Source organism: Ailuropoda melanoleuca, chromosome 6 (assembly GCF_002007445.2).
Source record: "Ailuropoda melanoleuca isolate Jingjing chromosome 6, ASM200744v2, whole genome shotgun sequence".
Lineage (NCBI taxonomy): Eukaryota > Metazoa > Chordata > Mammalia > Carnivora > Ursidae > Ailuropoda > Ailuropoda melanoleuca.
This window is the reverse complement of record NC_048223.1, coordinates 37,199,320-37,222,518: the sequence shown is the minus strand read 5'-3', so window position 1 is coordinate 37,222,518 and position 23,199 is coordinate 37,199,320. Positions and strand designations below refer to the sequence as shown.

General features: G+C 57.8%; 2 protein-coding genes across 13 annotated transcripts in view; one reads left to right on the top strand and one right to left on the bottom strand.

The window, feature by feature from the left end:
- The window catches only part of DLEC1 (DLEC1 cilia and flagella associated protein), a 71,771-nt gene extending 59,671 nt beyond the window's left edge, over positions 1–12,100 (top strand). For 4 of the 11 annotated variants that reach the window (XM_011218938.3, XM_034662240.1, XM_019794541.2 and 1 more), the window contains 17 exons: positions 510–620; positions 1,507–1,637; positions 2,142–2,330; positions 3,254–3,324; positions 3,745–3,896; positions 4,518–4,636; positions 5,164–5,234; positions 7,450–7,655; positions 7,750–7,866; positions 7,958–8,083; positions 8,188–8,282; positions 8,463–8,547; positions 8,734–8,946; positions 10,045–10,206; positions 11,122–11,275; positions 11,493–11,616; positions 11,694–11,868. In XM_011218938.3, coding sequence (XP_011217240.2) covers positions 510–620; positions 1,507–1,637; positions 2,142–2,330; positions 3,254–3,324; positions 3,745–3,896; positions 4,518–4,636; positions 5,164–5,234; positions 7,450–7,655; positions 7,750–7,866; positions 7,958–8,083; positions 8,188–8,282; positions 8,463–8,547; positions 8,734–8,946; positions 10,045–10,206; positions 11,122–11,275; positions 11,493–11,616; positions 11,694–11,817 — 2,250 coding nt within the window. In that variant the 3' untranslated portion in view covers positions 11,818–11,868. Of the gene's footprint in view, positions 1–509; positions 621–1,506; positions 1,638–2,141; positions 2,331–3,253; positions 3,325–3,744; positions 3,897–4,517; positions 4,637–5,163; positions 5,235–7,449; positions 7,656–7,749; positions 7,867–7,957; positions 8,084–8,187; positions 8,283–8,462; positions 8,548–8,733; positions 8,947–10,044; positions 10,207–10,299; positions 10,470–11,121; positions 11,361–11,492; positions 11,617–11,693; positions 11,869–11,989 lie in introns of those variants that run through there. The other 7 variants (XR_004626039.1, XR_004626038.1, XM_034662236.1 and 4 more) reach the window with 7 other exon arrangements.
- Positions 12,062–22,219, bottom strand: ACAA1 (acetyl-CoA acyltransferase 1). 2 transcript variants are annotated; one of them, XM_002914634.4, is made up of 12 exons: positions 21,957–22,218; positions 21,667–21,760; positions 20,633–20,690; positions 18,342–18,421; positions 18,013–18,055; positions 15,842–15,940; positions 14,785–14,865; positions 13,469–13,659; positions 13,148–13,327; positions 12,818–12,873; positions 12,561–12,706; positions 12,062–12,311 (listed from the first exon to the last, which is right to left on the bottom strand). In XM_002914634.4, exons 1-12 carry the CDS (start codon positions 22,131–22,133, stop codon positions 12,236–12,238), a joined length of 1,281 nt encoding a protein of 426 aa, XP_002914680.1. In that variant the 5' UTR covers positions 22,134–22,218; the 3' UTR covers positions 12,062–12,235. The 2 variants fall into 2 exon arrangements, with proteins under 2 accessions (XP_002914680.1, XP_019650104.1); XM_019794545.2 differs by lacking the exon at positions 15,842–15,940 and having other exon boundaries at positions 21,957–22,219.
- Positions 22,220–23,199: the final 980 nt, after the last annotated feature.

The following is a 23,199-nucleotide window of genomic DNA, read 5'->3' as shown; positions in this document are numbered from 1 at the left end:
AAGGAGCAGCACATCTGGTCTGCTTTTCCTTGCTTTGCCTCCAGGGAATTCTAGTTCCCTACCTGAGAAGGAGTCACTGGAGCACACAGCTAGGGCTCCCAGCGGGTGTAGCCCATGACTGGTCCACATGGCTGTTGTGAGCCCCACTAGGCACCGCCCACGGGGCTGACTGTGGAGCTTGCTTTGCGTGCTGTGGGAGGTGGGGCCATGACCTGTGCATCAGAGGCAGCTGCCCTCTGCTCACCATCACCCTAGGCCTCCCAGGACAGTTTGTTTAGTCCGGGCAACTCCTGACCGGTGTGAGGTCCACCCAGGGTTGGGGAAGGGAGGAGAAGGAACCAGTGGATTATCCCCACCAGTGAGCACCCAGCCCTTTCTGGTCCTGCTGTGGGCCCCCAGACTGCCGGCCTCCAGCAGAGCATGCCCCAATGCTCAGCCCATCTGGACCCCGGGTCATGCTGGGAATCCGGCATGTGGCAAGAAGGTCTACATACCCATACGTCTGCCAGCTGCTAGGGCACCAAGCAAGCATCTGCACAGTAAAGGTCTCGCCTAGATGCGGCACGCTGGGTCCCAGCGAGGAGCGCCAGCTCAGCCTGGAATTGACCGCTCATACCCAGGTAAGTAAGGTGGTGAGGAGGCCTGAGGGACTAGGAAGGTACCCTGCAGCTCTCTCTCTGCTGGCAGGGAGATCCACCTCAAACCCCACTCCTGTCAGAGGGCAAGAGATTTCTTGCATTTGGGTCTGGGGTACCCATTCCTGTTAGGCCTGCTCTCTAGGGATACAAGCTCAGGAAGCCTGGAGCAGGCCTGAATGTGCCCTCAAACCCACTGGCCACGTCCAGCCTTTGGCACCAGCTTTACCCCTCCCCCCTTCTGCAGCCATAGGTGGGCCCAGCTTTCCAGTTTGCCCAGAGATGTGGAGCAGAGCTGCTGCTCACAACAGGCTCTGTGCTGGGTGCTACTGGGAGAGGCTAGCTGGTGGCCACCTTCCCAGAGAAGGGCACAGCTGCTCCCTGACACGGCCCACAGGAAGTCCATCTGGGAGCAACATGCTCAGTGCTTGGTTGGGCGTTGCTGGCTATGCGTTTGTGGTTCTTGTGGGAAAAGAGACTTCTTCCTTGTGGAGCTCTAGGGTGATAGGCAGTCGGACCCAGGCGCAGAGCAGACGTCACTCAGGAAGGGCTTGATTTCTGTGGTAACAACTTCATCAGAATAAACGTGTAACTTCTCCAGAGGCCCACCTTGACGATCTCCCTTCATGTGGGTTTGCACAGATACTTGGAGCAGACTCAACCAGGAGCCCTGAGGAAGGGACCAGGGTGTGGGGATGTTGGCTCACTGGAGGGACTAGGGAGCCCTTCCACAGAGATGAGATTGGCTAGACACAGGTCAAGGCCTTTGTGATGAGTGCCCCTCAGCAACCACCTCTGCCAGGGAAGACCCTCTGAGGCCCAGTCGTGGGACTGATGTGTAGTGATGTGCCCTTGGGGGGCTTTCTTCTAGGAAGAGCTGAGCGATCTGGCCCTCCCTTGTACCGTGTCAGGCATGAAGGAGCCACTGGTTCTGGGCATTTCTGGGAAATCCCAGGGACTGCAAGTGACTATTGCCATCTCTATGGAGGGCTCTGACAGCAGGTGAGCCCCGGGCTGGGGCCAGGGCCTGAGGGCCGAGGTGACCATACAGAGGACTAGCACTGCACCGTGGTATCAGCCTACTCCCAGCTGATCCCTGCGGCCAGTAAAGGGCCACGGTGTTATTGTGCCCCCACCACCTCTCTGGGAGCAGGTCTCCCTACCCAAACCCTGCACTCTATGTGGCTTTTCCCCATGCACTTGGAGGCATGGCGTCCTGGCAGGTAGGAGAAGCAGGGGACAGGGCTGCAGGCAGCTTGGGCTTTCCCACACAAGGCCCAGCACCTGGGAGATGAGTCAGTCACCCCTGGTCAGGGAGGGTTTGTGGTTGAGGCCCTTTTTGGTGTCATGAGCTGACAAGAAGGATGTGTCTGTGGGGGGTGGCAGCTTCACGGAGGCAGTCCAGGGATGAAGCCCAGTGTGTCTGCAGCTCTCACGCTCTCCCCATTGGGCTCTCTGCGGAGGGCCGAGGGTGGCGTGTGACTTCGTGCCCTGGGCCGGGGGCAGTGTTCCTAGCACGGAGCTGTGGCCCGCCCGCCTGGAGGAGCTCCGCCTTGACTTGGGCACCGTGCCTCTGAGGACCGGCGAGAGCGGCCGGCTCACCCTGACCAACCACTCGCCGATACAGACGCCTTTCACCCTCCAGTTTGAGTACTTCGGGAGTCCCCAGAGCAGCTTGAACCAGAAACCCAGCCTGTAAGTCTCGTTTCTTTCGGGGCACTTCCCAGGGAGGACGGGGCCAGGTGGGGTTGCCCTGGCAAGCTTCCAGGTGGCTCGGGTGGCCAGACGCCGTTTGGCGTGAGGCGTGAGGAGCTGCGTCACAAGGATACACGGAGAACTGGAGAGAAACTGCTCCCACCGCCCATCGCCCACACTCCGAGGGGGCCTTCGGGCGAGGCTGGGGTTGTGACGAGGGGGTGCTCCTGGTAGATGGCTGTAGTCAGGCCGGCGGGTGAGGGAGAAGCTCCTGGCCGTGGAGGGAGCCGTGTAGGCAGAGATGTCGCGGTGAGGCATTCTGCGGAGCTGTAACTGGACATCAGCCACGGGGAAAGTATTTACACCCCAGAAATTGGCCGTTTACCAGAACACCAGAGCAAACACCCCACCGCTTCATCTCCTAAGGCAGGGGAGCCCAACTTAAAAACCGCTGCCGTGGGTGGTGGGGAGCCACTCATGGTGTGTAAGCCATTAACTTTCCCACTCCAGGAGAGTTAGTGGGTACTCGATGCTGGACAGATGTCAGCAGGAAAGACGGAAACAGGGCCTTTTGTAGAAGGCTGGGCAAGAGATGAGGAGTCTGGGCTGGGTTTGTATCCAGGGTAAGCAGGGCAGAGCCTGGGGATGAGAGGTCCCTACCCCAGCGCCCTTCTGCGTTTCTTGGAAGGCAGTCCCTGGGCGGCGGGTGGCCTGTAGCCGGGCTGCTTTGGGTGATGGAGGTGTAGTAGGTGCCAAGACCAGAGAGGGAGCTGAACAGACCTGACTTCTCTCCTGGGAGGAGCAGGCAGAGCCGCCTTCCTCTACTGGGAACCTGGTAGGATGCTAGTTGCCAGGAGACATGGCTCAGCTCTGGGGAACAGCCCTGATGGCTTGATGCTGTTTCTGTGTCCTGTCTGGTGAAGCCCTGACATGCCCCCTGCCCTGCTGAAGACATCTCAGATTCGAGAGCACTTGGCCAAGCGAGAGCAGCTGAGTAAGAGCCCCAGGGTGGGCCAGGGCAGGGGCTCCTGGGGGTTTCTCGGGGGGTGGGCCGCCTGCTGCAGGGAAGGGACCCTGGCCACAGACCCCACTTCAGCATCTTTTCTAGCAAGACCTCAGATGGCGATGGCCCTCTGCCTGACACTTCCCCTTTTTGAATGGGCATACAGCCGGTGGACAGGGCCTGGTTTTGATTTGGGATGGGTGACGGCTCAGAAGGGAGGGCTCCTGCTGGGGCCTGGCCCCGGAGAGGTGAGGGAGGCTGCCTGCTGGATTCTGGACTCCCAGGAGGAAGGTCCAGGCCAAGGAGAGGCTGTGGAGTGGCTTGTCTGGTATAGTGCTTTGCCAACTCCTGAGGGTTTGGACCTCCTTCCTGCCCTGGAGTCCTGAATCTGCATTCCTGGTTATCACCCAGATTTCATGGAAAGCATGTTGTCTCATGGAAAAGGAGCTGCCTTCTTTCCCCACATTTCCCAGGGCATGCTGGGGGCCCACCAGCAGTTAAGCATCGACATCACAGGCTACGCAAACATGTGGGGCGAGTACTGGGACAACCTCATCTGCACGGTAAGGATAGATGGCCTGAGCCCGGCCTCACCTTCAGGCTTTCCCTCCTCCAACTCCTGGGCCTCAGCCTCTCAGATTCTCCAAGTTGGAAGACAGTGCCCAGTGAGCTTGGGATAGTCATTCGCGTCCACAGCAACCACAGGGATTCAGGCAGGAGGGATTCTTGTGAGCACAACCTTTCATACCTTTTCCATGGGGTCCTATGAGGCTGGGCACACTGAGGGGGGCAGAGGAATCTGATAGGCTACCTACTTGGGCCAGGACTCGAGACCTGGGGGGGAGCAGTAGGTGTGGAGAAGCAGTAACAGCCTCCCAGAGCCATACTGTCACCTCGCCCGTGGTGCATTCACTCACTCACGCCCTTGGTCTTTCATTCACTCATTCAGTCTGAAGGGGGCACCGCTGTGCATGGGGTTCCTTCGGAGTCCTCTGGACTGTGGAGGATACAGGGACAAATAGGAACAGATGATCCCACAAGGAGTTCCTAGTTCAGTATGGAGGGGTGAACTATGTCCATTGTTCTGTTGGAGGAGGGAAGACCTTAAACGGTGGGAATGGGGAGCCAGGGAATGCCATGGCAGCAGGGGACGAGAGTGACACAGGATTGGTGTGTGTTTACAGGTGGGAGACCTGCCACCAGCAGTCATCCCGGTGCATATGGCAGTGGTGGGCTGCCCCATCAGCTCCCAGAGGACCACCTATTATACCACTGACCAGTTGCAGAAGGAACCTGTCATCAGGTGACCCCACCAGCCTCATCCTCTAACCGTTGAAACCCTCTGGCCTCTACCCTGGCTGCCTGTGCTGACCATGTTGCCCTCCAGTGGGCCCAAGGCTACTGGGTGCCACCCAGCAAGAAAGCCCCAGGACAGGGCCGCTCTGGAAGAGAGGGGCCTCTGAGGCTGTGGCTGCTGTCTGCACATGTCAGAGGGCTTGGGGTGGGGAGAGCAGTAGCAAGTGGTCAGGGTGGCCTGAGGTCTGGGCCAGGCCTGGGGCCCCGCACACCACCAGCTGGGATTTGTCGGTAGGTGCTGATGTAGAGCGGGGGCGCGGAGTGGGTGCTACCAGGGCACCAAGCAGCCCTGGGTCACTGCTCACCGGGCACTGCGCGGGGAAGGCCTCCAGCCTAGGTCCTCGTGACTCCAGGAGAGACCGCTGCGGGCCTCCTCCTTGTGGGAGTTCCAGTTCCAGCACCCTCTAGGAAGCAGCCCTGCCTGCAGGGTGTGCGCCGGCTGTGGCTGCACTGAACCCGGTCTCCTGCCTCCAGGTTTGGCACCCAGGTCTCTGGAGGAGACACAGTCACCCGGGTCCTTCGCTTGAATAACTCCAGCCCCTGTGGTGAGAGGCTCGTGAGGGAAACCGGGGCTCTCATGACACGTTGTGCCACATGGCAGGCCAGGCTGGGAGGGACGGTGGGGCTGGGGGAAGCTGATGGCCTGTGACCAGGACCCAGGAGTCCAGGTGGCCTGTGGTTACCGAGGGGGGTCCCTGAGGGCCAAGGTGGGGAGCGACCCGCTGGTCGGGGTTGTCAGAGATAGCCGCTTCCATGCGTGAGGACAGGATGTGCCCTTGCCCCCTGCCCCCCCCACAGGGTCTGTGGGGCCGCAGATGCCCTGCTCTCAGCAGGTTCACTTTGCGAAGGACAGACACTGGCGGGGGACACCTCATCTCATCCCTTCAGCCAGCACTACCTGAGCGATAGCCAGGTGCTGTACAAGCTGCTGGGGATCCAGAGGGAACAGGACGGCAGGGTCTGTCCTGAGAGGCTCCGCGCAGACAGGGCTGCGGCCAGCAGGTTGAGCGCATTAAGGGGGAGGGCTGGAGGGTCACATGGGGTGGGGCGTCCAGGGAGGCTGAACCAGCTGGGCCTGGGGAAGCGTATGGGGATGGAGAGTATCTGGGCCACAGGAAGGACTTCGGCAGTCTGGAGGCGGACCAGGGTTTCCCGCATCTTGAGGCTGGGCCAGGAGGGGCTGAGCCAGTCTTTGGGGGCAGGGCCTGGGCAGCTCCGACTTTAAGCTTCTTGACTGTAAGGAATGTGCAGCAGGCAGGTGCCAGCGCTCCGGGACCCTGCTCTGTCTGTCCCTGGGGCTCTGGCCAGTGAGGAAAGGGGCATGGAATTCACTGCTCTAATCGGCTTTATCAAGAGCTCCTGGCATTTCCAGGGCACCCGGCTGGCTCAGCCGGTAGAGCACGTGCCTCTTGATCTTGGGGTTGTAAGTTCAAGCCCCACATTGGGTGTAGAGATAACTTAAAAGCATAAGCAGAAAAATCTGGTGTCCCCAGCAGTTTTACTTCGTAGCTGCGGCAGTGTTAGATGCATTTGAGAACAAAATCTCATCTTTGCCCTTCCCTGTTTTTACCCTGTATCACTTTGATACGTTTCTTTGTAAACAACGGAGCGCTGAGCTTTTGAAAAGCCCAACCTGACATTATCTTTTAATAGGAAAAGTCGGTCTATATACTTTTTCTTTATTTCATGATTTTACTTTATTTTACTTCTACTTTCTTTTGCGTTTTGTGACTTTGTGCCATCTTCTCTTCTACCTTCTTTTGTTTTGGTGGTTCCCTTCCTGTCGTCAGGGCTCATCACATGCATATTTCTGTCTTTACTGAACTTCCGGGTGTAGAGGTCGCTGGTGGCCTTAGTGAGGGGGATTTGGTGGATTTGGTGGATGTAAGAGGCAGGTATCAAGGTAATGACTTGAAGAAATACAAGCTCAGAAGTGTGGACCTGTTCACCAGGTCTCCCACAGAGCTAGCCATGAGTCAGATGTTCGCTGGGGATGGCTGAGAGCAGAGTGGGGGATGGTGGACAGGGTCCTACAAGCGTGCTATGGAGGGAGAGAAGGTAGTTTGGAAAGGTTGTCTGGCAGAGGGAAACTGTTCAAGGTGGGGAGACTGGGCATGACTGGCCCCTGAGAGGAGGTGGAAACGGACTGAGGCGGGAGGGAAGGGGCGATGCCTGCTGACAAAGGAGGGTGTTGCAATGGGACTTCAGGGCCATCTTGATGTGGGGACTTTGGGGAGGTGAGCTGGGGCCAGCAGCCTGGTGCCCAGGAGGCAGCACAGGTGTCAGAGAGCAGAGAAGGCATGACAGCGGGGCTGAGGGTTAGTTCAGTTCTCTAGGTTTTGGCTTTGCCAGGTGGTGGAAGATTGGGGAGAAAGGGGGATTAGAATTGTGGCAAAACGGAGGAGGGTGACATGGTGGCATCCAGACTAGCTCAGCTGGGGAAGGAAGTGAGTGCAGTGAGAGCTGATGGAGGGGAGAAGGCAGGGAGAGGGGCTGGAAGGCTTGGGGAAGCTGTGGGGGAGCCCCAAGTACCTGGAGTGGTGCATTTGGATGCGAATCCATAGGGTAGGGCTGACAGAGCAGCTGCCATAGCCTGTAGACTGTTCTCAGGACAAGAATTGCCTGGAAGCAGCATCAGGGAGAAGGCGAGGCCCCCCACTCCCCCTGAGTATGGGAGAATAGGCAGCAGTGGGGGTTGCGGGGAGGGGGTCCAGGGAAGATTCATCTGCCCCTTCCTCAGCCCTCACCCGCCCTCCCCAGACATCCGCCTGGACTGGGAGACCTACACTCCAGAAGACAGGGAGGACCGCTTGGTGGAGCTGCTGGTGTTTTATGGGCCACCTTTCCCACTGCGGGACCAAGGTGGGAATGACCTCTTGTGCCCGGAGACTCCTGCGAGCAGCAGCTCCTTCTGGTCCCCAAGCCCCTCCAACGAGTCGGACTCCAGCCACAAAGCTGCCCAGTCTGTGAGCAGGGGAGGAGTGGCAGGGCAGGTTGGCTGCTGAGTTGGGGCCCGTGAGCCTTGAGCCTGTGTGAGCCCCAGCGACTCCCTGATGACAGGCCGAGGACAGCTCTGGTGTCAGCGACACGGCCTCGCAGAAGATCATCTCAGTCGTTCTGCGGGAGCATGACGGGGTGCCCGCTGACCACCTGTACTGCATCAGCCCCAAGCAGATGGTGAGTGGGGGCGGGGCCGGGAGCTGCTTGCAGAGTCTGCACTGGGGGGCGGGTGGCCAGGGGACAGTACTGAGGCTGCTGTCTGTGCCAGGTGATCCCTGCAGGGGGCAGCAGCACCATCTCCATCTCCTTCACACCTATGGTCCTTGGCCCTGATACCCTGCACAAGGTGGAGTGTGTTGGCTACGCCCTGGGCTTCATGAGCTTGGACGATGAGGTGAGCCCTCCTGGCCTGGGTGGGGCTGCGGCCACCGCCTCTCCCGGGTGGCCTGCTGCCTCCTCAGCTCAGGGACCGCCAGTAATGGGGCTTGGGCTCTGCAGGTGGAAAGAGAGCTTCCAGGGAGGAGGCGTCGCCTGCAGGACTTTGCCGCGGGACCCCTGAGGCTAGACCTGTGTAGCTCTGTGAGGCCCGCACAGTGAGTTGGCTGGGCCTCCTGTTACCCCCTTGTGGAGAGCACCTTCTTTCTGGAAGCAAGAGGGTGGGAATGGGAGGGAGAAGCCAGCAGGTGAGCCCCGGCAAAGGCTGGCTAGGGCCAGAGGAGCAGAGCGGGACAGCCGGGAGGCCCCCAGGGCCCAGCCATGGTCCTTGCTGGCAGGCTAAGCGTGGAGCTGGACTATGGCGGTGGCGTAGAGTTCCGGCACCAGGCCAGTGACCTCATCCCAGACCAGCCCTGTACTGGGGTGAGTGTGCTGCCCCCGCCCGCCGCCCCCCCCCCGGCCCTGCCAGGCTACCTGGACCTCAGATCGCCCTGTGAGCCCTCCTACAGCCCGGAGCCTCCTCCCCCATAAGTGCCTCCACCCCGGGGACACGGGCTCCAGGAGGGGAGAGCTGCATCCCCAGCCTCCCCCACCTCTGCGGCCACCCAGGTGCTGAGTGAGCGGGTGACCACCCACCATCTGAAGCTGAGCAACACCACCGAGATCCCACAGTACTTCCGGCTCCTGGTCTCCAGGCCCTTCTCTGTTTCTCAAGAAGGGGCCAGCCGCCGCCGCAGAGCTCCTGGCCGGGAACAGGGTTGTGAGGAAGAGCAGGCCAGGGCGGGCAAGCAGCTGGTGCTCCACCCTCGGGAGAACATGCTGGTCAGTGGGGGCTCTGCAGGCAGTCACCTGGGCCCGAGTTCACCTTCCTCTCACACACATGCACACATGTGGACGGACGTGTGCACACCACCATCACGCACTTGTGCACATTTGTGTCCAGACACTGCACACTCTCATGGCGTCCACTTCCAGCGCGCGGTCACATCTGCTCTTCCCAACTGCACTTTGGTATAGGTATAACCGAGTGCCTGCCATGAGCTAGATGCTGTGCCAGGTGACAGACTCCCCCCAGGACCTCATCCTGGAGGGGCAAACATTTACAGAAGAAAGAAGGACGGGCACCCTCGGTTCACTTAGCCTTGGCTCCCTTCTTCAGAGGTAAACTGAGGGGCAGCCCCGAAGCACAGCCAGAGGTCCTGTTCTACCAGGGTGCCATGAAACCACAGGCTGTCACCAAGTAAAGGTCCCTTGAAAATGCCCCAGGGCTCTGAGAGAGAGGACATTTCATAACAGTACTACCTCTCACCCTCCGTGTGCCTATGGAACCCAGGCATCAGATCCTGACCAGAATCTAGCCCCAACTCAGTTCTCCATTGTCCTCCTCACCCAGTCCTGCCCACCCCTGTGCCTCCACTCTGGGTGGGAGTGTTTGATGTGAGCAAATACCACTGCCCCCAACCCTGTGCCCAAGCAGAGCCCTGGCATCCTCCTCCCCGGCCCCTCTCCAACCAGTAGCCCCCACACCATTGTTGACCTCCTCAGTCTCCATGTCTCCCCACTCTTCATCCCACACCCACAGCCCTGGTCATGGCAAAGGGTAAAGGGCGGTTTGCTTGTAGTCTCCCTCGAGGTTCTCAGCTCCAGAGGGCAGGTGGGTGCTGGGCGCAGAGTAGGGTGCCGTGTCTGTGGACTGAATGCACCAGCCAGGGCGCTGGTGGAGGCAGGCGCGCTGCTGGGCGGCTCACCGGGCAGGGCTGGCTCAGTCTGGGCTGGCCCTGCAGGCTGGCTGTGGGCAGGGGCGGAGCTGGGGCCTTGCTGGGCAGTGGGGGCTGTGGAGGGAAGGACAGAACTCCAGGTGGGGAAGCTGCCGCCTGCCTTCCGCAGCCTAAGGGGACAGCTTCGTTCACGTCTGCTCAGGTGAACGTGTCCTTCTCGCTGTCCCTGGAGCTGCTCTCCTATCAGAAGCTCCCGGCTGACCAGATGCTGCCCGGAGTGGACATTCAGCAGCATGCCAGTGGGGAGAAAGAGATGGTGTTTACTCAGAACCTGCTCCTGGAGTTCCCCAACCAGACCACTCAGGTGAGTCCCAGGCCTGCCCCATGTCAGAGAGGGCGGAAACGGGCCAGGCTCTGTTCTCGTGGGTCAGAGGACAGACCCCGACATGGTCTTCAGAAATAAAAGGAGGAGCCCCAGCCCTCGCCCTGAGGGCCTGGTCTGCCCTGCAAGAGGCCTTTCCCTGAGGACACATGTGGAGAGATGAGGGTCATCCTTCCTTACCTGTCTCAGCTCAGGGTGCCGAGGTAGGGTGGAAGTAGGGAAGGCTTCCTGGAGGAGGTATGTGGCATGTTNTGGAGCAGGTATGTGGCATGTTAAGCCTCCCAGCTGGAAGGTACAGGTGAGGAACAGAAAGGAATAGCCTAATGGGTGGCTTCTAGGGAGGCCAGAAGGAAGAATCCGTTTGTGACCGGGCAGGCCCTCCAGCTTGGTCATTGGGTGGCTGCTGGGGCCCAGGGGTGGAGAAGGCTGAGGTGATGAGGGGTGTACGGCAGTGCCTGAGGGTGATGGGGGGGGGAACTCCAGGAGCCAGGGCAGGTCAGCGCACAGGTGGGGCCTGAGGCCAAGGGAAGAGGTGAGATGGCCCAGAGCCCAGGAGGGGCAGAGGGCTGGGCCTTGGGCCCCCATGGGATGGAGGATGGGGCAGGGGGGGAGGGCGGCCTGACCAGGGAGCAGAAACCACAGAGCTTGATCAGGGCAGGGGGAGTTGGGGTGGAGGGGGAGCAGATGGTGTCTTTGGGACCCTCTACTGGTGAAAACCCCCACCAGCCTTGGTTTTAGCTGCTGGCACCAGCCCCCTTCCACTCGCTGTGGTGCTGCCTGTGTGCTCCTCAGAAGCTTCAGAACCGGGGGTCAGCAGGGCCCCGTGTCCCTGAGACCCTGGCCTGGAGCCCGGCAGGAGGGGACGAGGACCCCACATTCCAGGCTCTGGCCCCCTAGGTGGTGCCCCTGAGGGCCACGGTGGCCGTTCCCGAGCTGCAGCTCTCCACCAGCTGCATGGACTTCGGGACCTGCTTTGTGGATGAGGAGCGGGTCCGGGAGGTCAACCTCATGAACCTGAGCGGCTGTCGGAGCTACTGGGCTGTGCTGATGGGTAGGCTGTGCCTGCCCACCACTTCCCCCACCGCGATGGGCACCACCTGGGCTTCCTGCATAGATGGCCGGTCCCCAAAGCCCAGGTGATCCCGGGGTTGCCTTGCCCCGCAGCACTGGGCCGGACCAGAGGCGCACACCTGAGTTGTGGGGCGGGGGCTCTCTGGGCGGCGCCTGGAAGCTGCCCATGCTCTGTGTGCTCCCTTCCCTCCGTGCAGGCCAGCAGGAGCCAGATAAGGACCCTGTGGCCTTCAAGGTATCTCCGAACAGTGGGCTGCTGGAGGCACGACTGGTCAATGCACCCCCAAATACCATCACCCTCCAAGTTTTCTTCACTGCCAGGTACCAGCCTCTCCCAGCCTTGCCCATAGGCCAGGGCCTCCTTCCCAACCTCAGTAAGTGACCCCCCACCCCCACAGGAGCAGTGAGCTGTACGAGTGTACACTGGTGGTGGAAGGCATGCTCGGTGAGAAGGCCTGCACCCTACGGCTCCGGGGCCAAGGCTCTTATGACGAGAAATATGTGTCACCCCACCAGCTCTGAGGCTCTCTCCCCTCAGCCCCCCAGCTTTTGAAATAAAACGTGACCTAGAGCTAAGGAACAGGTTTGCTGGGCAGGGGTGCATGCTGGAGGACCTCTGAGAAGCTCCGGGGAGGGAAGGGACCCCCTTGGTGGGCAATGGTCTCAGCCCAGGCCCTGCCTCATCTGCCCTCAGCATGCAGCTAGGCCAGAGGCAAGACCCGTGACAGCCAGCACTGGCCCTTGGCAAAAACCACAGCCACCAAGATGAGAATACGTATTTACTGTCTGCTGCACTCCTCACCCCCAGGACCCATGTGGTGGCCTGGGTGACCTGACAGAAGGCATCCCTGAACCTCAGCCACGCCTGTACAGTGGCACCAGTCCCATGTCTGTCCCAGTGCCGCTGCCACCAGCAGAGCAGAATGAGGTGGGGCCTTGCTCAGTTTCCGGGGTACTCAAAGACAGCAGCGGCTCCCATCCCGGTCCCGATGCACATGGACACCACCCCGTACGCCCTGTGGAAGCAAGATGGTGTTGGCTGGGTGAAGGCACCAGGGGCAGAGGCCTCACCACCAAGCTCTGCCCAGAGCTCTGGACATGCGGTTCCCAGACTGCCCACTTAAGCCCACACACAGGGTGGTAGGTACTTGCTGGAGGCCAGGGTGCCCCTCCCCCCGGCCCTCAGGGAAAACAGGGGTCATGGCCCTGCATTGTCTATTCAGAGTGTGCGCATATACGCTTCCCCCTCAACTACCCCAGCTTACCTCTTCCCACGGCGCTTCAGTTCATTGAGGAGCGTGATGACCTGTCGAGCTCCAGTGCAGCCCAATGGGTGCCCCAAGGCCACTGCACCCCCCAGAGGGTTCACCTTCTCGGGGGGGAGTCCGAGCTTCTCCACACAGTAGACAGCCTGGAAGGAGGCAGAGTATCAGCCACAGTACCGTCCCCAACGCCTGCACATGCCCCCCGGCTCCAGCTCGGCTATCCAGGGCCCAGGCACCAGGGAGAGAAGAAAGCTCACCTGGCTTGCAAAGGCCTCGTTGATCTCAAAGATGTCCACATCATTCACCGTCAGCCCTGGGGACAAGGGGAAAAGACCTGAGCTGACCCAGTGTCCCCCTGGTAGGACTCTGTCTCCCCAGGGCCCCATCCCATTCATGGCCTAAAGGCTGCTTGGTGTTCTAATCTACAGGGGCAGATGGGTACCAGGTGGGTCAGGAAGGGCTTGGGGTAGGGATGCTAGCCTGGCCCACCTTCACTCTGCAGCACTCGCATGACCTCCCCCCATTCCAGCAACAGCACGAGAGGCAGGAGTGGGATACAGATAGAGACTACGAAGGAACCACCTTACCTGCTTTTTGCAAAGCTACAGGGATGGCATAGGCAGGTCCAATGCCCATGATGTCAGGTGGGACCCCAACCACCGCATAGGACCTCAGGACCCCAAGGATGGGAAGGCCCAACTCTTCTGCCTTGGACCTCCGGGCCAGCAGGAGGGCAGCTGCCCCATCACTCACCTGACTAGAGTTTCCTAGAGGTGAATCGTAGGGTTAGGATGCCTCGGGGCAGGGTAGAGAAGCTCCACCTGCACACCTTGCCTGGCGGCTCCAGGCTCCCAGAGAGCACCCCGCAGGGACACTGCCCCTCCTGGCCCTCCCCAGCCCCGTCTCACCAGCTGTGGTGGAGCCGCCCTTCTTGAAGGCAGGCTTCAGTTTGGCCAGGCCCTCCATGGTGCTGTTGGGGCGGATACCCTCATCCTGGGCCACAGTGACGCTCCTCTCGGTGCCCTTGTCATCACGGACCGTGGTGGTCACAGGTACAATCTCAGCTTGGAAACAGCCCTTGCTCTGGGCTCTGGCTGCCCTGCCAGCACCATGGACAGCCAGGCTCAGGCTCCCTTGAGGTCCCTTCCTCCCAGGGGTCCCTCCCACTGCCTCCACTGCCCCTGCCTACTGGGGAAGACACACAAGCTTGGGCTGCTAAATGTGAGACACTCTCGCCTCAGAGGGTGTGGGAGGCCTGAGGCCTTATGGGGCCTTCTTCACCACCAGCCTCCTATCTTCAGATCCTGGCCAATCCCAAGCCTGAAGGGCAAGGGAGGTTTAGATGTGTTGCCTCCCCCTTTGAGCCCTTCACCCAAGAGGGATTGAGTCTGCTCAGTTCTCTGGGCCAAACTGAAAACGGAGCCCCAGGAATATTTGTGCTGGGTTCTACCAACTTGTTCATTCCAACCCAATGGCTCAATTTCATCTGTTCCCCAGTTTCCACATGTTTAAAATGACATACACTACACTGCTTAATGAATCTTAGTATTTAAACAGTACAAAAGCACAAAGTGTTTTTAGGGTGATCCTTGCAGTCATATGCAAGATGTCAGTGCCCAGGGGCTTCCCCTGGGGAAGATCCCACAGTTTTCAAGAAGTTGTCAAATGTTTCCTTGACCCCCAAGTACCTAAGAACCACTTCCTCAGAGAAGCCCACTCCCTTCTTTTGCTGTCCTCTCTGGGCATCTAGGGCTTGTCAACCTCAGCCTGCCCCTGCCCAGAGGCCTGAGCCCCTGGAGGTCTTCTGAGGCTACCCCAGACCCAGGAGTGGTCCAGAGGCTGGAATGCCAGGGTCCCCAGCAGTGCAGGCCCCATGGACCAGGTGAGCTAGAGAAGCCTGTGGCTGCCATATCGAATCACCAAACCACAGACAATCAGAGAAGAGTCCTGGCCCTCATTACACTCCTCATGAATAGATGGGGAAACCGAAGCCCAGCTAGGGAGGGACGCAGGGTGAATAGACAGTAACAGGACACGGAAGAACTACCAACGTGCTTCTAGCACGCCTTGGCCCCTGCCCACCTCTCCCTCCTGGCGGGCACTAGGCTTGGAAACCGCTCGCTGCCCACCTGTAGCCTAAGGGCAGCTCTACCTGAGGCCACTTAATCCAGCCTCAAAACCTCTCTCCAGCCTCTTAAACACTGCATCCCCAAACAGCACTCACTTTTGCTGGGAAGCCAAGGCAAAGGTATCCTGCTTCTCCCGCGAAATGCCAAAGCGCTCAGCTACATTCTCTGAAGTTATCCTAAAACAAAACCAGCACACCGTGGGGATGTGCCCAGCAGCCTGCGGGCCTGGGCCAGGCCACAGAGCTCTGCTTGCAACTCTGGGTCCCTGCGGCTGTAAGCAGGGGAGGACAGGAGGGCCAGTCCACGCCATGGAGACAGGAGATGACTCAGGGTGGAGTGTGGGGGCACAGAGAGGGAGGCAGCAGTGCTGGCTGGACCCCGAGAAGCTTGTACACCAGAAAGACCAGCCTAGCAGAGGGGCAGATGAGGGAATGGGTGGGGACACTAACTGGTTCCTCTTAGCCAGCTTCTCCTATGCCTTGAGGAAAGCTGCTCTCAGGTGGGGAGAGGAAGGCCCCCATGGCCCTCTGGGAAGGCCACCCACAGGCTTTCTGCTCACTGTGACCAGAGCCGGCCCTCACCCTGGGAACCCAGAGCCACAGCTAGGTCTTCCAACCTGGGCTTCTGGCCTTACAGGCTTCCTGGGAGATGGGGTCACTGGATGTGGAGGCAGCCAGGGCACTGTCCCTCTCTGAGCCTCAAATCTCACATTCAGGGGAGCCATGACTCCCTGCTTATGAATCTGGGGAATGGCCCAGAGGCTCAGTGATGTTGGCTGCAGAGCTAAGGTGCTGAGCAAAAGCAAGGCACTGTGATGTGGCATCTGATGGGACCCAAGCCCCCTTACCAGTGTGTTCCAACTCAAAGCCCTTCCACTTCAAGTTTCTAGGCCTCCAACAAAACTTTGGCATGTCAGCTGCCCTGGTTCCTTATGTGACTGGCCCCTCAGGGTGGGAGTAATAGGCTGGGCCACGACTGGAAACCTAGAGGCACAGAGGACCTGGAGGCCTCAGGAAAGGGAAGTCAGAGGCAGCAAGTCCCATCCCCATGTGCCAGCCAAGTAGAACAAGCCCAAAAGCAGGAGGCCACAGATGATCCAAATCTCTGTGCACCTGCTCCAGGCCAGAAAGGTAGCTGAGGGGGCACACTCACCCCATAGGAATCAGGCAATCTCTAGCCTTCTCCTTCTCAACCAGGCGTGAGGTAATATTCCCAGGGTTCCCTCTGTCAGCCAGGGACATGGACTCCACCCTGAGGAGGCAGCGGAGGAGATCGTCACCCTCAGGACTGCCCTGGGGTAGCTCTGCATCCTGCGAGTCCTGGGAAACAGCCAAGGGGCCCTGGGAAACCCAGCAGGCTGCCTGGAAACCCTGGGCAGGGCACTGGCTGGCAAGGCAGAGCTGGGGGTGCAGGGCTGCTGAGTCACCTCCACCCCCACACCAGGACAGAGCGCTGCACAGTCCACACTCCCAGGCAGGGCTATGCTTGCCTAACACAAATGCTCCTGCAGCCGGCCGGTGAGCAGTTCCCAAGGAGAGCCACCTGGTGCCGACCTCATCCAGGAACCCCGGGCCGTGCCCTCAGGTGCAGAGGGTAGAACAGCCAAATATTTTAGAAGCCATAGACCAAAGGGCGTCTGACCCGCATTGACTATGAGGTGCTAGGAGCTCAGAGCAAGGGAAGATCTCAGCTTAGAGCTGTCAAAAAGGCCTTCAAAGGGACGGGGGGCACCTCGGTGGCGGAGTCGGTTAAGCGTCCGACTCTTGGTTTCGGCTCAGATCTGATCTCAGGGCTCTGAGATCGAGCCCAAGTCCAGCACCATGTTCAGTAAGGAGTCTGCTTGGGTTTCTCTCTCCCTCTCCCTCTGTTCCCCCTCCCCCCTGCCTCGGGTGAGTGCGAGTGTGCTTTCTCTCTCTCTCAATTAAAGTTTAAAAAAAAAGGCCCTCAAGGAGACGCAGGAACATAGGGCCTCAAGGGATAACCTGTAACTCTAAATGCTTTTCACATGCTCTCTGCTATTTGAAAAGCTTTTCAGATATTAGCTTTCAACAGCATTAGTCACATGACCTATGTCCCAGAGTGGTAGCTGCTGTTATTACTCCGTTTATCAACCAACAGGACTGAGGTAGTTATCCCCATTTTATAGACGAGGACACTGAGGCCCAGAGAGCTGCGTAATTTGTCCATAGTCACTCAGCAGGGATCCAGATTTAGGTGTCTGGCCCCAGAGCCCATTCCCAACCAGGCCCCAGAGCCCATTCCCAACCAGGAAGCCCTGGGCTCTTCATGATCAAAGCCTGTGGGGGATGGTCTTGGCCCAGACCCTCAATACTCTAGAAACATAGTCTTCAACGTGCCTGGGGACTCAGATGCCCTCTAAAGAACTCATGGAGACTCTAGCCTTCTCCTTAAGTTATTCAGACCTCTCCCTCCCCCAGTAAGTAGAGGGACATGAGAGAAATCAAAGGGCAGACTGCTAGCGGCCCTTGCCTGGCCGAAGGCTCTGCAGTGTGGTCTCTCTGGCTTTATTTACAAGTGCAGACAACCAGTGCCAGGCAGCACAGCTCTGAGGCGGCCCAACAACACTCTAATCAAGAAATGCTACAAAGAGGAAATGAAAGGCAGAGAGAATGTGTCAAAATCCTGGGGCTGCTCACCTCCCAGAGCCTGCCAGAGCCCTGGCTTTGCCTGCCTCCCGATCCTAGATGCCCACCCGGACTGGGCCCCAGGGCCCTTCCCCTCCCTGGAGGCACTGCCTGGTACACCTTCTGTGGCTCCAGGTGCTACCGCTGAAGACAGAGCTACAGCTGACTGTGACCGAACCACCACAGAGCTGACCACGCCCCTCAGAGTCCAGCAGGCAGCTGCCAAGTTTCTACCTTGGTACCAAGGAGGGGGTCAAGGGGACCTACAGCCTCATAAAATGAACAGGCTAGTTATAGAGTAGGCGACGGTCCCTGGATTTAGGAAACCAAAACTGCAATGTCTCAATTGCATCATAAATCAACAAGGGCCACAGAAGGAAACCCAAAGGCTATATTTTCTCAAAATACTTTCATTTTCCTGCCTGACAAATTTCCAAGACAGCAAGCTTTTAAAAGCCAATTCCCTTTCCCCACTAGTGCTGAGAGGTGTGAGCAATTCCTGAGCACCCAGAGCTGGGGGCTACTTCTAAGCTGAATTTGTAGGAACCTACTCCCAGCCATCTGCCTAAAAGCGCTAAGGGAGAATTCTATAACCATGGCCTCTGAGAACTCAGGACATGAAAATTAGTTTTATTATTAGAAGCTGGTTAGTAAGCTCTGGCAGAAAGAAATTCTTACCCACAAGCCATGCCAATGTCATAAGACCCATTTCTGATGCCACCTGCAACAAAAGCATTTCATAAACATTCTTTATCAGAGTCCATCTGTTCTGGAAACAGAGGAGCTTCTTTCCCACCTGGTCTCTAAAAGGACTCGGCCCCAGCCTCAGAGATGGTAAGACCCAGGTGTCCAAAAAGGCTGCGTGCAGTGGCAAGGGGCTCTCCCAGACAGTCCTCTCAGAAATTCTTATTGCCTACCCAATAGAAAGTGACCTTGCTGACCCAAACCAATGGAACCAGGACCCAGGCCAAGCTGTAGCAGTGGGCACCCACCCCGTCACAACTTACCAGCTATGCTGGCCACCGCCTGGAGCCCAGATGAACACTGTCTATTGACAGTGGACAAAGGCACGGTCTCTGGGATGTCACTGAAACAGAAAGTGAGACCACAGTCAGTCCCCTCTCCTCTGCCAGGCTTTCATGGAAAGCAGGCCTATGCTCCTGGTCAATAGGACTGCCCCATCAAGGGGTGCAAAACCCAGGGGAACAAATAGCCCTGTCCCCTCTCCAGGCCAGATCCATATCAGGCAGACCCCATCTCTGCAGGCACTTGCTCCCCAGGGCCCCACAAATACATGCTCTTTCCTTCTGTGATTCTTCTCAACCAAGGTTGAGAATAGCCCAAAGGCAAGGAAAACTGGTTGGACCACAGGGATCCTTCTTTCTCTTCCTTTGAAGATTAAAAAAAAAGAAAACTATACATCCCTTTCCTCCAAAAAAAAAACCAAAAAAACAACAACAAAAAAAACAGGGAACAGGATCTGTTGCTGGGGCAGAGAACCAGGGCAAAATAAATAAATAAAAATTTAAAAATTTAATAAATAACTCACTCAAGCATCAGCCTTACCAGTAACTATACAGCTAGCGCTATATGTTCCCACTCTCCCTGGAAGGTCTGTTCCCGGCTGGACAAAGAACCCTTTATAGGTACCAAGTATTCTAACGTCCCTTGTTTGGGCATGTTGCCTAGGTTTCCACACTGGTCCCAGGCCTAGAAGCTGGTGGGGCTGTCTCTCCTGATGTAACCTGCCCTGACCAAGGGTATAAAACCCTGAGAAAATTCCCAGGCCCTCCTCAGACCCATGGACTCAGAACTTCAGGGGGTGATTCTGGTGTGCAGCCAGGGTCAGCAACACGTGAGCTGGTGCCCAGGCCAGGCTCTGCTGAGAATCTCTCAGGGGGGCCTCCTAGGCCCATGCAGCCTGTGTAACCCGTCCCAGGTCTCCTAACTCCTTACTAGCTAGTTACTACCTGGTTATCACCTCTTCATCCAATCTACCAGCTGTTCACTAAATACCTGGTCAATACAAAGCACCACCTGAGGGATGCTGACACTCCCTAGAGGATGGCCAACCAACACACAGAAAAGGGATCAGCTAGCAGAGACTGAAATAACAGTGCAGAGAGAGGAGGCAGGGAGAGCACTACAAGGGGACAGAATGACCAACACAGGGAAGACAATGGGCAGACAGGTGGGCTGAAAGAGGAAAAGTCAAGGCGAACAAACAGCTGGGAAATAAGGCTGGATGGTAAGCCTGGAGCCAGATCGAGGGAGCGCTTGAACTCCATGCTAAGCAGTCTGAACCTCTCCTAGTCCTCAGAGGTTTTGTCAATTTTCCCGTTCCATCACTGGCTAAAGTTCCTATTATTTCTTCTCCAGGTAGTAGGGAGTGCAAAGTTAAGTCATTCTTAAATCTACACATGACAATAATTTAAGCCCTCCTTCCTTATCTTGGAATAGCAAGTGGTGAAGGGCAAGTTTCCCAGGGCCCCTCCTGGGCTGCCCCTCACCCCAGGGTTCTGCCACATCCCCAAGTCTACCCCTTGCAGGTCTCAGCTTGCTCAACCAGCTTTAAAAATTTCAAAATCACTCTTTAGTGTGCCCTCCTGGTTAGTTACCTGGCAAAAGAGGGTAGAGTCCACACAAAAGGCAAAGCAACAATTTGACTTTGGCTAAATCATTAGGCCACAGAGGCCTTTGCTCTAGTCCCAAAGGTGCTGTTTGTCCTGGCTCAGTGCCCATAATGCAACCTTCCTTCAAAGTAGTGGAGGGGGGGCGCCTGGGTGGCACAGCGGTTAAGCGTCTGCCTTTGGCTCAGGGCGTGATCCCGGAGTTGTGGGATCGAGCCCCACATCAGGCTCCTCTGCTATGAGCCTGCTTCTTCCTCTCCCACTCCCCCTGCTTGTGTTCCCTCTCTCGCTGGCTGTCTCTATCTCTGTCGAATAAATAAATAAAATCTTTAAAAAAAAAAAAAAAAAAACAAAGTAGTGGAGGGGCACCTGGCTGGGTCAGTCGGTAGAGCATGCAACTCAGGGTCCTGAGTTCAAGCCCCACACTGGGCACAGAGGTTACTTAAAAAAACAAAATAAAACAAAACAAAAAACTCCCAAAACCACCAAAGACAATGCCAAAGTAGGGGAAAGGTAGTGTCCACAAAAGCAGGGGGCCAAGGACCCTGGCTGCATCCAGGTCTGCTGTCCAACCTGATCCTCTTCCACTCATAGGCTGAGTTCCCTGGGGCCTGAGCCTACTCAAGAGCCCAAATGGCCAAACCCCAGCTAGAACTAGAAAAGTTTACCTCAGAAACTGAGCAATTCGGGCCATGATTGCTCCGGCCCCCGGCTGAAGCACATTTCCTGTGGACAACAAACCTTTATTCAGTGCCAGATAGTATTCTAGACACTAAGGTACAGTTGTGAATACTAGAAAGGGGACATTCCAGATCTTCCTTCAACAACACAAGCCCTCAGCAGGCTCCCTTGGGGCTCTGGAATTTCAAGGAGCCAGTCATACAGCAGCTTGCCCTGGTCATACAATTAAACCCAGTCCCCAAGAGTCACAAGCTCCCTTGCCCTGCACCCTGCTTTCCCAAATCAATGCACAGTGGGCAGGCTGGCTGCCTGCTTTTCAAGGAAACATGGAAAGAAGATTGCAATGCAAAGCTTGCAGTCAATGAACTTGTCTTGTCAGTTAGGAAAATGAATTTCTAAAAATGCACACTACTCTGTGTGTCTTCAGCCAAACCCTGCTGGCATTTCAGAGGTGGAACAGTGATTCCCCACCTAAGGATGGGACCTACTTGATAGGAGTCTGGCCAAGTTCTGTTGTTTTCAGGCTAGAGGAGTAGGGTTGGAGGTAAAGGGTTGGACTGAATGTCAAGAGGCTCTGGATTCAGGTCCAGTCTCTGGGGCAAATTTTCCAGGACCTAATGTCTTCATCTGTGAGGGGCTGAACTACATGGTTTTTGATGGTCCTTCTGTTCTGTGGTGGCACAGGCAGGATGGGTTGGGGAACCCTGGCCCCTGTCTCCTACGGTGTCCGCAAACTCCTGTGCCAACAGCTTGGGTGTTACAATGACACGGAGATGGCTGCTTTCCATCATACTTAACAGGCAGAACGTGCTTGGGTAGGAGTGGAGGGGCAGAAAGTGCCTGGAGGCGGGAGGGAAGGGTAGGATCTAGCCCTAAAGAAACGATTCAATTCATTGCATGGAGTCCCTCGACATTCCCTTCAGTGAAAGCACCTGGAAGGTGCCTGGAGGGTGTGTGAGGAGGGCTCTGGCCCGATGGATGGCGCGGAGGACCAAGTCCAGGGCCTGGGCAGTGTGCTCACCCACGCAGATATCCCCCAGCTGGGCTGGGCTCAGCTTGACGTCCCGGAGAACCGCGGTCATGACAGCAGAGAGCAGCTCATCAGGGGTGGTGTCCTGCAGCGGGAGGCGCGGCCACGGTGATCCCCCGCCAGCAGTGCACGGGGTTCCCGGGACCCCCGCTCCCCCACCCCACAGAGAGACACAGAGCGGTCACAGCTCGGGCGCGGAGCCACCTCCGACGCCGAGGGACCAGACCCCAGCCCGCTCAGGACCGCCGTCTCCCACCCGCGCCCGGACCCAGGGCCCTCACCTTGAAGCCGCCGCGGCACCCTCGGCCAATGGCCGTGCGCCGCCCGTGCACCACCACCACGTCTTCGGGCGACACCCGCGGGGCACCACTCAAGCACGGCGCTGCCTGCGGCGCCGGCTCCCCCTTAGAATGAGGGTGGCCCGTCAGGTGGCCCAGCACCACCTGCAGCCTCCGCATCGCGCGACTGGGCCCAGTAGATCTCCCCGTCCGCAGGGAACAGCGTAGAGCTAACAGACGGCAGCCCACGCAGGCGCAGACCCTGATTCCTTAACCCTGCCCACAGCCCCGCCCCGAAGTCTCGCCCACCTCCCACCTCAGCCAACCAGAAGGGGTGTCTACCTCAAGTCCCACCCCCCGGCTTCTAATCAAACTGCAGAGCTCTTGTTTTGGTAGAGTCTTCCCCCCCAAAACCCCGAAGCCCCGCCTGGGATAGCCTAAGGCTGCCAACCAGGAGGTGGACACTTCCGAAGTCCCGCCCAGAAATGCCGGCAGAAAACCTTTCCCCAGCAGTCTGCCTACTGAAGAGTCCTTTCGGTGTCTTGTGGGTTTTTTTTTGTTTGTTTGTTTGTTTGCTTTTTAAGATTTTATTTATTGGGGCGCCTGGGTGACTCAGTCCGTTGAGCGTCTGCCTTTGGCTCAGGTCATTTTCCCGGGTTCCTGGGATTCCGCCCGCATGGGGCTTCCTGCTCAGTGGGGAGCTTGCTTCTCCCTCTGCCCCTCCCCTCCGTTTGTGCTCTCTCGCGCGCTCTCTCTCAAATAAATATATAATCTTTAAACATTTTTTACTTATTTGAGAGAGAGAGCCCGAGCGCAAGAGCTGGGGGAGGGGCAGATGGGGAGGGAGAGTATCTTAAGCTGACTCCATAATAAGCATGAAACCCGCATGGGGCTTAGATCTGTAGGCCCTGAGATCCTGACCTGAGCTGACACCAAGGATCAGAAGCTCAACCACTGAGCCACCCAGGCGCTGCATGACCTTTCAGTATCTTGAAATAAAATCCGCCGTAGCCGGGTCTGTTTCCCCTATAACCCTGCGCACTGCAGGCTACCAAACCCAAGAGGAGGAGACAGCCAGCACCAACCCCAAACCCCCCGCCCAGCTCTTCCTGCTTGGGCAGGAGGCGGGGACTCTTAATTCCTCTTCCCCCTTGTTTTCTCTGCTGTTCCTGGATTTCAGCACCCAAGCTGGGGATCTTAAATAATTTCCAGAGGCCCCAGACCCTTACCCTGACCTGCTTGCGCT

What these genes read in the sequence shown, in the direction of transcription:
- ACAA1 (XM_002914634.4), bottom strand. Translation starts at nt 22,133, where the DNA reads ATGCGGAGGCTGCAGGTGGTGCTGGGCCACCTGACGGGCCACCCTCAT. An exon ending in GCTGGGGGATATCTGCGTGG is followed by an intron (nt 20,691 to 21,666) that starts GTGAGCACACTG and finishes TGTTGTCCACAG; the next exon opens with GAAATGTGCTTCAGCCGGGG. An exon ending in GATTGCCTGATTCCTATGGG is followed by an intron (nt 14,866 to 15,841) that starts GTGAGTGTGCCC and finishes GTTTTGTTTTAG; the next exon opens with GATAACTTCAGAGAATGTAG.